At 33.9% G+C, this 17,263-nt stretch overlaps 1 protein-coding gene across 5 annotated transcripts; it reads right to left on the bottom strand.

The window, feature by feature from the left end:
- Positions 1-678: 678 nt before the first annotated feature.
- Positions 679-8,637, bottom strand: LOC134846415 (dystroglycan 1-like). 5 transcript variants are annotated; one of them, XM_063863761.1, is made up of 3 exons: positions 8,134-8,637; positions 7,404-7,974; positions 679-2,279 (listed from the first exon to the last, which is right to left on the bottom strand). In XM_063863761.1, exons 2-3 carry the CDS (start codon positions 7,502-7,504, stop codon positions 917-919), a joined length of 1,464 nt encoding a protein of 487 aa, XP_063719831.1. In that variant the 5' UTR covers positions 7,505-7,974; positions 8,134-8,637; the 3' UTR covers positions 679-916. The 5 variants fall into 5 exon arrangements, with proteins under 5 accessions (XP_063719831.1, XP_063719832.1, XP_063719833.1 ...); XM_063863762.1 differs by having other exon boundaries at positions 8,416-8,637; XM_063863763.1 differs by having other exon boundaries at positions 8,465-8,637.
- Between the last annotated feature and the right edge of the window lie 8,626 nt (positions 8,638-17,263).

Genomic DNA, 17,263 nt, shown 5'->3' with positions numbered 1-17,263 from the left:
GAAATAGATTTTCTAAACTTGAAGTAGAACTACAAGCTAAGAGGAGAATTAAATCACCGTAATCCAGGTTTCTTCAAAATAGCTTTGATAATAGCTTTGAGCTTCAGGGGCTCAAGTATTTCACCTTCTTTTCTCACCACGCAAATAATCTTATGCTACCCTTTTTTGTTATCTATTTTTAGTCTACGGCCCTAAAATTTCTCTTAAGACAGAGGATCCTCAATTTGGTCGAGAGTTTGCGACAAAAACTTGCGTTTTTTTGCTCGAAACCTATCAAAAAACGCTCTAAACTGTCATTTTTGGCCCGAAAAAATTTTTTTTTTCGTTTTGCTAAAGATTTGTCCCCTTCGAGAAGTTTCTAGTTTTTCTTAAAAATTGGTGGTGAAAAACAAGTGTAACAAATTTTTTTAAATAAAAAATTTTCAGCGGGAGAAACTGGGCTAACTCATTATGTGTCTCAACTAACTGGTAATCTGGCAATTGTTTCAAATGGAGTAATTTTTAACAAATCAATGAGCGCCTATTTCAATAAATGAAATAAATTTTTAAACTGAGGTGTGTGCGGGGGCTCGATTGCTCAATTGGTCGAAAATTGAGCTCATGTCCAAAACTATTTGAACAAGCTTGTTCACGTCTAGTTTATTTATGTCCCTATCTGTAATCATTTTGAAAAAAAAATGGATAAAATTCTAAATTTAATCAAGCATAATAGATTAAAATCAATCTAAGTCAAAAGCCAGTCTTTATTTTATCGACTGGATACAACTAAGAAAAAATTCCCCTTCTCACAATTATTAGTTTATTGCAGAGATTTCAATTTCAATTCAAAGCATTGTCGGAACTTATTACAAAACTTGAATTCAAAAACATTGAACACGAGAAATTGGTCAAACACAGTTTTTGAGGGATAGCATAGTTAACTTGGGACTATGGCCTTTGAAGGTGGCTTATATGGAGGTGGGGGCCTATACTGAGACGGACAATACCGATGCGATACGCTTGAACACTGTGAGTTCCCGTGCATGATCGTAGACCCCGGGTACGCATTGTTTAGCATACACGACGACAACGATCCGTTCCCATTCGGAGCTAGTGTATCAAAGGAGAAGTCGAAATCAACAGGTCCGTTCATCGGCGAATGATTTAGAGACCCGTTTACGTGTTTCATGGGGGGAAGACAGTCTTTCGCGGGAGGCTTTTCGTTTTTCAAGATCAAGGGAGAGGCCGCCGATATCTGGTTGAGGGAAGAGGGCTCGTCATACTCGTCGGCAAAAATAACCGGAACGTGCTTCGATTTCACGGTGAAAAAATTTGAATCGGTCGTTATGGTTTTGTTCGAATGTTTGGAAAGCGAGGATGAATTTGTCTTTTTGATTGAAACAGCAGCGCGAAGCTTCTTTTGTCTGCAAAGACAAACAACAGTTGCTACTGCAGCTCCCATCAATAAGAGCGCCAAAATGATGCCAAATGCGACCTTGAGCCAGACGCTGGAGAGCACAGAACTTTCGTCGGTTTTCAATCGTTCGGCTATGCTAGCACACGGGCCAATGAGCTCCAACTCGACCTTGAAAAGTTTATAATTTCCCATTTGGTCGGCCACATAAGCGTGTGGGTCGTTGTTGATTCCAGTCGAAAGTTTCCCGTACATGTTGAGAATCTTGTTCATTTGAGATTTGTTACAGGGATTGTAGCCTACTGAAGAATTACTGATTCGGATTAGCATTTGGGAGGTTCCATTTGTAGTTGTGTTCTCGTAAGAGTCCAGAGTAAGGTTTTCGAAGGAACCCCCGTCGCCAAGTATTACGCTTAGAAGCCGCAACAACTCAAGTCTATAAGGCAGATACGCCTCGAAGAGAATGTAGTTATACTCGAAATGTAGAATTATTTTGTGGTTTGGACTGTTAATGTTTGGCATGACTAGAACCTCATAAGGGTAACTAGTGACGTTGTCTCCGTATCCTCTGGCCATGATGTGGTAATTATTTTGACCCGCGTTGTCGCTCATAGGAAGCGCCCAAATGCGATTCGTATCGTCGTCAAAATATATAGACTCGAACATGGATAAATTATTTTTATCCTCAGTAGCCATATATAAAGCAATTGACCTGTTTGTGTTATCACTCCATTTGAAATAGAAGCTGGGGTCAATTTTCTGGGAGAATACTTGACCTTGAGACATTGTGGTTATGACCTTGACGAGATCATCTCGTGATTTGAGATAAGGGTACTTTTGCGCTGTGGGTTCAGTTGTAGCGCCAATGGGTTGACCGTCTGTTACGCTGCAATGAAAAATAAAAAATGATTGATTTTTGTTTAAAAAAAACAGAAACTCCGTCCAAAACAGTGACAGCAATTTTGATACAAGGAGGTTCTGATTCATAATTTTTTCCTGGTATTGAAAAAAAAATCGATTCGTTTTAGGGATCTCTTTAACGACTATTTTTCCTCTAGGCTACATAGTAACGAATTGGCCCACCCTCCCCCCCCCCCATAAAGAAGTAATTCAAGGGTTAAGCATATGTAAAAGTTGTACCTATAGTAACGAATCTCCCTTTGGAAAAAGGTATACTAAAAGAGATCCCGTTTTAGCAACAGCGTGGCGTCTTCTTTTCATTAAAAATTTGAAGTTAATCCTAAATATTTGTTTCTTTTGAGGAGGCCAGCCTAAAAGAAGATTATTCCATAAGCATAAAAATACAAACTGACTGGTCAAACTGAAAAAAAAAGAGCAACTTTGAGTACATCCATTGTGCAAGTGGAAGATTCGCCTTTTGCACAAATAAACAAATAAAAGAAAGCAGAGTTAACTTTTAGACCATGCCTAAGCCACGAAGCATCAGTGGATTTGAAGTTGAATATGGAATCTTTCCCCATACAAAGCACAGAATAGCGAGGTAAAATGTTTTTGTTAATTATAATCTTGTGTATTCAGTTCGTTCTGCTTTTGGTCGCTTTCTGCTACCGGATTTCGTTTTGCGATCGTTTTTTTGTTTCGTTTTTTTTTTGTACATTCTCTCAATTTACAGGAGTTAATCTCTCATGATAAGGAACGCTAAATTAAGGCAAGCTATTTAGGCGAAGCTGGACCAATTTAGGGCGGAAAAAAAGAAAAACTTTTGAAAAATTTCTAAAAAAAGTTATGATAAAAACATCAATCAAAAATAATATTACTTGTCCTACATGAACTTGTTTATAATTGCATCCAAAATGTAATTTTTAAGTAGAACTGATCGAGAGCAGAAAAAAAAATGTGGTTAACTTCTGTTGCGCAAAGGCTCACTCACTCTGGTTTTTCTCGAAACAATCATACCGCGGTTATGAACATCTGAGAAAATACTGAGAAAAAAACAAGTGCGGAAAAATCAAAAAACGCGCAAAAGGGCCAGGGCCGGGAAACGGTGCCGTATAATTTTTTTCTTAGACACTATGGATAGACCGGATGATGGAAAGAAAAAGCCAATCAGAATTGAGCAAAATGTTTTAAAAAATCGCAAAATTTGTTTAAAATTAAATTCAGAGCATTCTTGTTAATGTCAGACAAATTAAAATCAGAAAATAATGCAATCGGGTCGATACGCGTTGCGAGCTTTCCGAGCTCAAACACGAGTTGTCTATAAAACCACGAGTTGTCGGTTTTCGGCACTTAGATATACCTTTTTTGCAGTCAGTCATTTTTTATGGTAACTTGTTACGAATTTTCTACAAATCTGATTGGTTAAAAGCTTAATTTCACTCATTCGGTGCTTCCATCATAAACGAGGCTAGCAACCACGCTATAGCATATTAAAAATTCTCCATTGATGAAAAAATCTCACTGATTGAAAACTTGGTTAAACAGCTTGTGATTGCTGACTTATTAATGCATTTCGAGGGGAATTAAAATTGTGTTTTTTGACAACTTCCTGAAAATTGATAAAATAGTAATGACTTAATTGAAAAAATTGCGCTCTTTAATCTGATATGATTTTTGGTCAATTGTGGATGTCTTTTAAGGCATGTTTTAGAGTGGTTGTTTTTTATTAGCGCGTTTTATTAGTAGGTGTTTTTTATGAGTAGAAGAATTTTAGTTTTTTGAACACGATCAACTTCACAACGTAGGACAAAAATTAATCATTTCTCTTAATATTTAAAATAGGGTAGTAAGAGAGGCAGCAAGGGCGGATTTAGGGGATGTGGCGGAGGGCGAACTCAAAGGGTCCCCCCTTTGTACTATTTTGAGATATCCATTTTTGGTGATGGACCCTAAAAATTTTCTAAAAGTGCCTTTGGCGCCAATATATACTAATTTTGAGGGGGAGCGCGCGCCGAAAAAACGTAAGTTTTTGGTCAAAATTTTCCAAAAAGTGCCTGAAAACGCTTTTTTGGCCTGTTTTTTCAAAACTTTGCGCACGGTGCAGAAAGTTTTGCCAAAATAGGAACAAAAAATGGGAGAGCTCGAAAAATCTATTTGGTCGACCTAAAAAAAGGTCGACAAAATTTTTGAAAATTTTTTGAAAATCCCCCCCCCCCTCGAGAAAATCGTAGATGCACCCCTGAGAGGCAGGGCACAATTTTTAGTTTGAAAACGCCATTGATTTGAAAAGCACATGATGAAAAAATAATTGTTTAACTTCAAATAAACGGTTGCAGTTTTTGTTCCGACCACTTTAAGGAGGTGGAAAAAAAAGTTGGCTAGCGCAGCGTATTGTAAACTTCCGTTTTTGCATAAAAAAAACATAAGTTTAGATTTTGCTTGCAGAAAATCTTGTGGCGAAAGAGTTGAAAAAAGCGATAATAATTTACTCTAATCTCCTTTAATTGTTTTTTTTTATGTTCCTGATTATACAGTTTTATTAAGAAATTAATAAAGCACAAACACTCAATTTTTTTTGGAATGAAATACAAAAAAGTACTTTTTAGTATTATACTGAAATAGAAACATGATAAGAGCCCTGAATGAAATACTCAACAGAACAGTTAACAAGTTTGCCTTTATCAAAAAAAAACACAAAATGCATGCGTTTGAATAAGTAATAAGATTAAAAATGCATCTTTGAAAAAGCAACGTTTGCTCAATTTGTACCGTAACGACCAGTTACAATCAAGCAACAAAAAAATCAAGATCAAAAATAAAAAAATTTTTAAAATTTTGTAGGAAGGCCAAATCAGTATTTTAACAACTTTGATGACTTTGAAAAATCCAAGTTTTGGCATATTTGTTTAAATTCTGATTTGGCAAATTTTGATTTTCTAATTTTTTTATCTTGATAGTTTTGATGTTAATGACAAACAACAAACGGAAAAACAAAAAGTATTTAAGTGCTTAATGAATTGACAGGCAAAACATTTAGGTACTGTATTTGAAACAGACCTTAATTACAAGAAGATAACGAAAGTAAGAAAAAAGAAGTTTGAAATCACAACCTATGTTATATCGATAATTTTTTTATTTCAATCAAATGCAGCTTTTCATTTTTTTCGAAACATATGCTAAATCTGTTTATCAAATTAGAGTGTTATTATTTGGAACAGCAAATGAAATGAAATTAATGAAGGTGGAAAACCAGCAAATTTTGATCAGACAGAATTCAAACTGAGAAAATTTGACAGTATACGACACTAAAGAGATCGGCATAACCTATGCAATGTTAGAGAGTTGCATATCAATGAAAGAGTTGAAAAAAGCGATAATAATTTACTCTAATCTCCTTTAATTGTTTTTTTATGTTCCTGATTATACAGTTTTGTTAAGAAAATAATAAAGCACAAACACTCAATTTTTTTTGGAATGAAATACAAAAAAGTACTTTTTAGTATTATACTGAAATAGAAACATGATAGTAAAAAAAAGTAAAAAAAGTAAAAAAAAAGAAGTTTGAAATCACAACCTATGTTATATCGATAATTTTTTTATTTCAATCAAATGCAGCTTTTCTTTTTTTTCGAAACATATGCTAAATCTGTTTATCAAATTAGAGTGTTATTATTTGGAACAGCAAATGAAATGAAATTAATGAAGGTGGAAAACCAGCAAATTTTGATCAGACAGAATTCAAACTGAGAAAATTTGACAGTATACGACACTAAAGAGATCGGCATAACCTATGCAATGTTAGAGAGTTGCATATTTAAATTATTTCGAAGAAACGTCTTATCTGAGGAAAAACACTTTTATAACTGAAGTGAAGGTAAAGAAAACACTTTTGGTATATAATACGATGAAAAGACTAAGAAGTTGACATACAAGAACCATCTGTGTTAAAAATGATCCTTAGACTCGGGCTAAGATTATTTACAATTTTTGATGATGATGAATTTTTTGATGATGAATGGAACCAATTTGAAAACATTTTACTGTAATCAGTTATATCTAAAGCTTAAAAAAAGAAAAATAATTTTTCCAATTTTTCTAGCGAGAAAAACACGTTTGCTTATATGTTTCACTCCGCAGGCAATTTTGCATTTTTAAAAAACTCTCAAAGATGCAATTAAAATAACAAAAATTTTGTAATTTTTTTTGTGTACGTAATAACTGCTTCTTGAAAACTCAATTATTATTTCTTGATAGGATAAGATCTCGAAATTTTGAAAATCAAATTCATCGAAAACATCAGCAAAAACAACAGCAATTCAGCTTGCTCAATTCACGTTGGACTGATTTATGAGCCGGATTAAATCAGTCCAACTTGAATTGAGCAAGCTGAATTGTTGGGTTTTTTTGCTGATGTTTTTGACGGATTTGATTTTCAAAGTTTAGAGATCTTATCCTATCAAGAAATAATAAATGAGTTTTCAAATTTCAGTTATTTTAATTGCATCTTTGAGAGTTTTCTAAAAATGCAAAATTGCCTGCGGAGTGGAACCTCTATAAGCAAACGTGTTTCTCGCTAGAAAAATTGGAAAAAAAAAGCTTTTTCTTTTCTTTAAAACTAAGCTATCGATTACCAAATGCCCTTCTTGTAAAGAAAAATGCAGTGAATCGTTCCTTTTTGAAAAGGAACTATCTCTGCCCGCAAAAATTTTTTCTTGTAAATAAACTTTGAATTTGGACCTTCACGATGTTTGGCGACCGTATTTAGCAACCAAAATATAAGTCAAAGTCAGAGCACACACACAAATATTAACATTTTATTTTTTTTTCAACAACGATTTGCAAAACTGAAAGTAGAAAAAACCTGCAGTTCTGTTCCGACATTTGAAAAAGGAACGAAACAATTGTGCTCGGTGTGGTACTTAAAAACAATTTTTTTTTGGAAATTTTCAAAACTTTAAGGCTTGCTGAAATATATATGTACCCCGCAACAATTTTTTGAAAATGAATTACGCTTTCTCGAGAAACTCGTAGATCGAAACCCCTGGCCATGCACAAAAAAAATTGTTTATTTCTTTCTTCAATTGTTCGACATCTTCGTCGGCTCACTGACCTTGATGCTAGTTGGTCCTTCTTGTCGACATCTACTGCAGTTGTGAATGAAGAGACACAGCATATGACAAGAACCACGATTTCTTCCCAAAACTTCATCATATTGTTAGAAAACGTAATGGTAATAGCAATGTATTATTCAACTTACTATTCTCAATGTATTATTCTTGCAAGAAAAAAGAATGAATTAAAAACCGTATTTCTCTTGATAAAGTTCAATTTTTGTTGAATTTTGTGAAAAGTAGCAATTATGCTGTTGCTGTAATATTTACAGGAATTATTTAAAGCTGAATGAAATATGCCTCAGAGGAAATAACTGCATTTTCTTTCTACTTCAGTTTTTGAATGGTAAATGGCAAATCAAATTTTGCACTGCACAGAATAACAAGCAAAAAATAATATCTATTTTTTGGAATAAGCAGCCATAAAATAGGTTATATAAACAGATAAAGTGTGAATTTTGTCGTAAAATGGGAAAAACACAACTGCAAAAATGAGGCAAAGAACTTGATGTTCTTTCCTCGCGGTGGTAAATTCGAGATTGTATGATAATGAAGGTCGGCCGAGATTGTCTTAATAAACAGATACCGAAAAAACTCTAATTGAACAATTCAATTGTAATTAACAAAAAAAAAACGGAATATTAGAGATACACTCGCGCATTAAATTTTATTAAGATTTTTGCTAATTTTCAGACCTAGAAACGTTTTTAGTTTGAACTTAGAATTCACCTAGGTATCAAATGGAGGTCTTGAAATCGGCAGTTATGCTGAGAAAAGTGCTATTTTTCCCGTTTTATGTTTCCCATTTTCCTGTTCAGCTCGGTTGAAAAGATAAAAAGGAATTTAATTGGGAGGAAAAAATTTGGTGCTTTCAGGCTGCATTTTGATGTCTTCAAGTTTTATACATCTCATGTATAAAAAGATGGTCACCGAAAAAAAAGCGGCTTATTCTTTTTCCTTATCTTTTAGAGATAAGCCTTTTTGGTGGTGAAAATATAACGGGGAATTTACATTTAGATTATACAACGGTACTACAGTTTTACACAGGGAAAACACCAACATTTTCGTGTATTGGATCTCGACTCGATATATACAAACGGTTGTTGAACCGTGGTGCTGTATCTATGCTGATATTTCCAAAGAAAGGGAAAAATAATCCTGCCTTGTTTTACAGCTCGGAGAGGGAATAGCAATTTTCCGTGGTGGTATGGATATCTGTAGCGTAGTTGTCGTCTTTGCTTCTGTGGCACATAATGAAATAAGCCAGGAAGCTCCAACCAATATTGCGGATCGAACCGGAGATAAAATTGAGAGACTTCAGGCGTCAGTCCTTGACCGCGCACAGAGCATACCGCCCGAAAAGCCTAATTTCAGAAAAACAAATTAAAAGCAACAAAAAAGTGATATACAACGCGTGGAATCGTAAAAACAACAAAAACGACAAAAAAGTAATATCGGCCTCCTCAGAATTTTTAATTACATTTAAGAGACCTCTTTTACGATGTGCATTTTTTAATGCCTGTTTGAAATGAGACAAGTTCGTGTACTTTATATTTTAACCTGTGTTGTTTTCGCTCAAATGAAAAGTTATGATTCCATTTTTCAGAGTTTAGTCGCGTGTAATGTCATTTTTTAGCGGTCGACTAATCACAATATCCGGTGGTGCATATTAAATTAGCATATGCTTTTGCTTTGTTTTCTCACAGACCTCAGGGTAAAGTCTGTTAAATTCAATATAGAGTTTACTAGCTGACATGGTGTATAATAATAGTTGAAGACGGACATTCTGCTGCTATCAGATTAAGCCTGCGGGGCTTAAAAGCCGGAATGCGCTTGTTTAGATAATCAATTGTTTCTGGAAAAAAGATCAGACATAGGCAGACCGGCAGATTTCATAAATTTTCTCCTTTGAGACTATTAGACAAAATTGATGAGATTAAAGTTCTTTTTTTCTGGTATTGCAGTCATGGGACACAAAAGGTATTTTTTCAAATACCCCCCCCCCCATTGCAAGCTCGTTAATTGATGGAATTTAGTTGCAAGGTAGAAAAAATTAAATATGCTCAACCGTTCGTGTTTTAGTTCTTTTTAAGAGTTGTCGTAATTCATTACTAGGTACTATGAAGGGGGAAGGGTAGTTAACAAGCTCCCCGTAACCAGTAAATTTTCTAAAACAGATCTGAAATTCTTTATTTCTTGTGTAAGTTAATTTTCAGATCTGAAATTCTTTAGTTCAGATCCTAGATAAGAATTAGCCAATTTCAGATCTGAAAATTATTTTTTTTTGATAAAAAATGAAAATTTCAAAATTTCGAATTGACTCTTGAAGTTTTGTTACGTGTCTTTTTGAGCATGAAAATATTATACTTCCTATATATCAAAACTATAGTTAACAGGACTGCTCGTATCAGGGCGAAGCCCTGAATGTTCCGATTGCCATTTAAGGTTTATGGAGCAGTAATAACATTCAAAAATTTTTAAAAAATAACATTTTAGAAATAAAACAAAATGAGAAAAAAAATTCTAAAATTTGAATTTTTTTATGAAAATCATCCCCCCGCACGCCATATAAAGTACAAAAGGATAGATTTCGCTCCTTGTAACAAACCAATTATGGCAAATAAGCTTCTTTTAAACAATTTGGAACGATTTCTAAGACGGATTAACTCTCCCAATTGTCCCAAATTGGTCAAGATGGCAATGTCTAAACCCCTGTAATTTTACGAAAAATGAAACAGTAATTTTACTCTGAAATAGCCAAGAAAAAGAACATTTCAGATCTGAAATAGCCAAGAAAAAGAAAATTTCAGATCTGAAATAGCCAAGAAAAAGAAAATTTCAGATCTGAAATAGCCCATCCTTAAAGTATCCATGCGTTATTTAAACATTTCACAACCTATTCCAGATCTGAAATTTAGATTTGAATTAGATAATTTCAGATCTGTTTCAGAAAATTTACTGGGTACGGGTTCCAAAGAAGTATTTTTTGAAAATGTATGTTGAACCATTTTTTCTTAGCATTTTTGAATTGTGCTGCTTTCGGGAATCGGGGATCAAGACTTCAACTCAAATTTTGACAAGTTTCACTGAAAAAAGTATGGTCGAATTGTGTGTGAGTGTTTTTGATCCAAGCATATGCTTTTTTCTGCCAAGTAAATTTTGATTTTTCAGTCTTGCCCGACCAAAGCAGAAATGTATTCGACTGTGCTAATCTCAAGCAAACTCTGTTCCGACCAATTCCACGCAAGCTTCGTGCTTTAGTTCAACATAGTCGTCCAAATGCGGCTATTTTTTGACTTCGACTGAACCAAACTTGATTTTTTTTGAGATAATCCCGACCACTTCCCCAATTTTAATTTTTAATTTCGAGACCTTTTGAAGTTTTTATTGGTTTTTGTGGTGTGAGGTGTGAGGTGTGTCTGAATACTGATGTTTCGAGAGATATCTACTACCTGTTTAATGAAACTGCAATAACGTACTTATAGAACAACTTCTAGATTCAACTCGAACTTCAAGTTCTGAAAAAACTTATGGTGTACATATTCAACAAAAATTTTCCATAAAACTGATTTTGACTGAAAAAAAAAGATAAAAACAAGCAGTTCTTAGGTTATTTTAACCGTAGAGAAGCATTCATTCAAACCGCATCAAAAAAGCCGATAGTTGATGATTGTCATTCTAACTGAAAAAATATTATCGAATCATAATATATGATAGCTCAATTTATTTTTCTTTGACAAAAATTTTGTTGATCATGCTTTTAGATCGACCAATTTGATTTTCCGAGCTCTCCGAAAATGTAAAAAGGACACTATTTTCTCAAAATTTTTCTGCGCCGAAGTCAAAATTTTGAAGAAGAAAAAAAAAACAGGCTAAAAAATGACGTTTTCAGCCTTTTTTACTTAGTTACTTTGGTATTAAATTGAGTTTTGTTGAGAATTTACTTATTTTTCTAAGGTTGACCGCCAAAAATGAAGTAACAATATCAAATGAGGACCCTGTAGAAAAATTTGGCAACAAGAATTGAGGGGAGGGGCTTAAGTAGCAAAAACATGGCTATTGTTTTTTTGTTTTGTGTCATTAATTGTTTTAAGGTTTTATAATTTAACCTAAGGTTGTCGCCGATTTCGATCAGATGCGAGCATCAAATCTTTGCAAACACTATTTTTGACCTCAAAAAAGGACACAATAAAACAAAATTCTTAAGATGCTTACTCTTGTTACAGAAATGCGGGTCTTATGGGATAGTCGACCAAAATTATACAAATGTCATTTTGACGGTCCTTGAAGGCACTCTGGTGCTCATATAGGTCAAATTTTAAGCGGGTTGTGTTAAGGTACTCAATCAAATAACCATAATAAAATTTCCCGGAAAAACGTCCAAATCGATGTTTTTTTCTCGACACCAAATGAACAATCTTCCCCATAATGCATTCATTCAAACCGCATCAAAAAAGCCGATAGTTGATGATTGTCATTCTAACTGAAAAAATATTATCGAATAATAATATATGATAGCTCAATTTATTTTTCTTTGACAAAAATTTTGTTGATCATGCTTTTAGATCGACCAATTTGATTTTCCGAGCTCTCCGAAAATGTAAAAAGGACACTATTTTCTCAAAATTTTTCTGCGCCGAAGTCAAAATTTTGAAGAAGAAAAAAAAAACAGGCTAAAAAATGACGTTTTCAGCCTTTTTTACTTAGTTACTTTGGTATTAAATTGAGTTTTGTTGAGAATTTACTTATTTTTCTAAGGTTGACCGCCAAAAATGAAGTAATAATATCAAATGAGGACCCTGTAGAAAAATTTGGCAACAAGAATTGAGGGGAGGGGCTTAAGTAGCAAAAACATGGCTATTGTTTTTTTGTTTTGTGTCATTAATTGTTTTAAGGTTTTATAATTTAACCTAAGGTTGTCGCCGATTTCGATCAGATGCGAGCATCAAATCTTTGCAAACACTATTTTTGACCTCAAAAAAGGACACAATAAAACAAAATTCTTAAGATGCTTACTCTTGTTACAGAAATGCGGGTCTTATGGGATATTCGACCAAAATTATACAAATGTCATTTTGACGGTCCTTGAAGGCACTCTGGTGCTCATATAGGTCAAATTTTAAGCGGGTTGTGTTAAGGTACTCAATCAAATAACCATAATAAAATTTCCCGGAAAAACGTCCAAATCGATGTTTTTTTCTCGACACCAAATGAACAATCTTCCCCATAATGCTAAACGGTAAATTTCAGCCAAAAAAGACTGCATGTACTATGCTCAACCCTGATTATCTGAATTGTATTAGTTTTAATCAAGTTAAAAACTTCCCCTTAGATAAACTTCAATGTGGAGATTGTTCATTTGGTACTTTTTTGTCATACAATTCCATATTTTTATGAAAAAACGTTGATAGCCAATTTCACTGACAAAAAAACTAGAAGTCCAGCTGAAGCGGGAGGTACCTGTTTGATAATTTTTGAGTTTGTTGTATTGATGCGGGATGAAGTAGATATTTTCAAAAACTTAGGGATTGGGCTTCTCCCAAAACGTTAGCTGTTGCTCTATTAAAAAATGAGTGAAAATTTTTGTGATTTTGAAATTTTTCCAGACGCATTTTTTTCAAACTTTAAGGCGTAGCATCTTATGTTTGGAGTCTTCTCCCAACCTGTTGCTTTGATTAAATCCTTGATAGCAGATTGAGTTGTTTTCGAGAAGTAGAAAAAAAACTAAAAAAAACGGAAAAGAAATCAAAACATTGACATTGACATTTCCGAGGGTCATAAGTTTTTGCACAATAATTGGGCGTAACTGTTTGCGCAAAGGAGCTCCCCAAAACTCGTGCTACCCTTTGATACCAATAACTCAAATTCGGGAGAGTAGTCTTTGAGAAAAGTCAAAACGTTTCAAAATTTGTTCAAAAATCGAACATTTGACTTTTCCAGGGGTCAAAATTTTTTGTGCAACAAAATTTGGGCGTTAACGCTGATGAAGGAGAGCCTCAAAAAACTCGTTTTACCCATTGAAGCCAAAATGTCAGATTTGCGAGGGTAGTCACCGAGAAAATCAAAAAGTTTCTAAAAACAGTCAAAAATCAAAACTTGATTTTTCCGAGGATCATAACTTGTTGCATCAAAGACTTTGGGCGTAGCCGCTTATGCAGGAGAGTTTTCCACAACCCGTTCTACACAATAAGACCAATATCTCACATTCGGGAGCGTAGTTTTTGAGAAAAATCAAAAAGTTTCAAAAAACAGTAAAAATTCATAACTGTTTGTGTTCAAAAGTTTGGGCGTAATCGCTTTAAAAGGAGAGCTTCTCAGAATCTTTTCTATTCAATGAAACGATATCTTAGTTTGGGAGGGCATTTTTTGAGAAAAAAAAAATCAATTCGAAAAAAAATGGTCAAAAATCGAAAATTTTACTTTTTTGAGGGCCATAACTTTTTTTTTGTAAAAAAAATTTGGCGTGGCGGCTAATTCAGTGGAGTTTGCCGCAATCTGCTCTGTCCATTCAATTCAAAGTCTCACATTGGGGAGGGTAGTTTTTGAAAAAATGTAAAAACTTTCAAAAATATGGGTCAAAACTTCAAAAACTCCCCCCATTTCAAAAGCTGGAATAAGGAAGAGAGAGCCTCAAAACTACACAGGCACACATGGAAGTGGGCGTACTTTCCATTGGTACCTTTTTTTGAAAATTGGTAGAGTAGTTTATGAAAAAATCTGAGTTTTGAAAAAGTTTTGAAAGTTTTCTTACAGACAGAAGTCCCAGTTTTTGCTTGCAAATTTTTTTTTAGTAAAGTGTTGGTTTGATCATAGAAAAGTTTTACAACTTAAAAAATTTAATTAGATTCCCTGAGCAACGGAAAAAAACTTATCATACAATATCCAAATCTGTATTTTTTGAGATTGTTTACAGAAAAAAGACTTAAAATTAATGATATTATATTATATTAGATTATAAGAGATTTTAAGAGACTATAAGAGATTTTCGGCAAAATTATAATCAATTATTTGTATTTAAAATAGAAAAAATATGGTCGAATTGTGTGTGAGTGTTTTTGATCCAAGCATATGCTTTTTTTCTGCCCGGCAAAAATTGATTTTCAGTCTTGCGCGACCAAAGCAGAAATGTATTCAATTGTTTATATTTTATTGTTTTGTTAGGAAAAATGTTATGGGGGTTTAAAGATTGCCATTGCAAAAATGCTTGGAGTTTTTTGAGCAAAAATTTACATGTCTAACTCAAAATGTGAATTAGCCATTCGAAGATGTATTTTGAGAATGCTTCGTCCAAGGTGTTAAAGGCGTTTTTTAAAAGAATTTAAAGTTTTGTCGTTTAAAAGTTTTTTCTGTTAATAGTTAAAATCTGTTTGTTGTTTTAGAGTCAAAAGTATCGGGGGAAGTTGCAGGAAGGGGATCTTTGGAAAGGAGATCATCGGAAATCATGTTTCAAACGGAGCTCATCGGGGATCATGTTTCAAAAGGAAATCATCGGAAAAAAAAACATTTAATAAAAATCTTTGTTAAAAACATCATTGTGATTTTGTTGAGTATTTTTCATGTTTTCCTTATTTTGAACCGAATTGCACGTAATGAAATGATATTTTCAGACCAGAAATAGCCAAGAAAAAGAAATTTTCAGATCTGAATTAGCCACGGAAAAGAAACTTTCAGGGCTGAAATAGCTAAGAAAAACGAAATATCAGATCTAAAATAGCCAAGAAAAAGAACATTTCAGATCTGAAATAGCCAAGAAAAAGAAAATTTCAGATCTGAAATAGCCTATCCTTAAAGTATCCATGCGTTATTTAAACATTTCACAACATATTCCAGATCTGAAATTTAGATTTGAATTAGATAATTTCAGATCTGTTTCAGAAAACTTACTGGGTACGGGTCCTAAAGAAGTATTTTTCAAAAATGAATATTAAATTGAGTTTTGTTGATAATATACTTATTTTTCTAAGGTTGACCGCCAAAAATGAAGTAATAATATCAAATGAGGACCCTGTAGAAAAATTTGGCAACAAGAATTGAGGGGAGGGGCTTAAGTAGCAAAAACATGGCTTTTGTTTTTTTGTTTTGTGTCATTAATTGTTTTAAGGTTTTATAATTTAACCTAAGGTTGTCGCCGATTTCGATCAGATGAAAGCATCAAATCTTTGCAAACACTATTTTTGACCTCAAAAAAAGATAAAATAAAACAAAATTCTTAAGATGCTTACTCTTGTTACAGAAATGCGGGTCTTATGGGATATTCGACCAAAATTAAACAAATGACATTTTGACGGTCCTTGAAGGCACTCTGGTGCTCATATAGGTGAAATTTAAAGCGGGTTGTGTTAAAGTACTCAATCAAATAACCATAACAAAAATTCCCGGAAAAACCACCAAATCTATGTTTTTTTCTCGACACCAAAGAACAATCTTCCCCATAAAGCTAAACGGTAAATTTCAGCCAACAGGACTGCATGTACTATGCTCAACCCTGATTATCTGAATTGTATTACTTTTAATCAAGTTAACAACTTCCCCTTAGATAAACTTCAATGTGGAGATTGTTCATTTGGTACTTTTTTGTCATACAATTCCATGTTTTTATGAAAAAACGTTGATAGCCAATTTCGGTGACAAAACAAACTAGAAGTCCAGCTGAAGCGGGAGGTACCTGTTCGATAGTTTTTGATTTTGTTGTATTGATGCGGGATGAAGTAGAAATTTTCAAAAACTTAAGGATTGGGCTTCTCCCAAAACGTTAACTGTTGCTCTATTAAAAAATGAGTGAAAAGTTCTGTGATTTTGGATTTTTTCCAGACGCATTTTTTCCAAACTTTAAGGGGTAGCATCGTATGCCCGGAGGTTTCTCCCAACCTGTTGCTTTGATTAAATCCTTGATAGCAGATAGGAGAAGTAGAAAAAAAACTCAAAAAAAAACGGACAAGAAATCAAAAAATTGACATTTCCGAGGGTCATAAGTTTTTGCATACTAATTGGGCGTAACTGTTTGCGCAAAGGAGCTTCCCACAACTCGTGCTACCCATTGATACCATTAACTCAGATTCGGGAGAGCAGTTTTTGAGAAAAGTCAAAACGTTTCAAAATTTGTTCAAAAATCGTACATTTGACTTTTCCAGGGGTCAAAACTTTTTGTGTAACAACATTTGGGCGTTAACGCTGGTGCAGGAGAGCCTCACAAAACCCTTTTCACCCATTGAAGCCAAAATGTCAGATTTGCGAGGGTAGTCTCCGAGAAAATCAAAAAGTTTTTAAAAACAGTCAAAAATCGAAATTTGATTTTTCAGAGGATCATAACTTGTTGCATCAAAAATTTTGGGCCTAGACGCTTATGCAGGAGAGCTTTCCACAACCCGTTCTACACAATAAGACCAATATCTCACCTTCCAGAGCGTAGTTTTTGAGAAAAATCAAAAAGTTTCAAAAAACAGTAAAAATTCATAACTGTTTGTGTTCAAAAGTTTGGGTGTAATCGCTTTAACAGGAGAGCTTCTCAGAATCCTTTCTCATCAAGGAAAGCAATATCTTAGTTTGGGAGGGCATTTTTTTGAGAAAAAATAATAAATTCGAAAAAAAACGGTCAAAAATCGAAAATTTCACTTTTTTTGAGGGCCATAACTTATTTTTTGTAAAAAAAATTGGCGTGGCGGCTAATTCAGTGGAGTTTGCCACAATCTGCTCTGTCCATTCAATTCAAAATCTCACATTGGGGAGGGTAGTTTTTGAAAAAATGTAAACTTTCAAAAATATGGGTCAAAACTTCAAAAACTCCCCCCTTTTACTTTTTCAAAAGCTGGAATAAGGTAGAGAGAGCCTCAAAACTACACAGGCACACATGGAAGTGGGC

The sequence above is a fragment of the Symsagittifera roscoffensis genome, chromosome 5 (assembly GCF_963678635.1).
Source record: "Symsagittifera roscoffensis chromosome 5, txSymRosc1.1, whole genome shotgun sequence".
Taxonomy (NCBI): domain Eukaryota; kingdom Metazoa; phylum Xenacoelomorpha; order Acoela; family Convolutidae; genus Symsagittifera; species Symsagittifera roscoffensis.
Note: the sequence above shows the minus strand (reverse complement) of the source record. Positions and strands in the feature narration are given on the sequence as shown.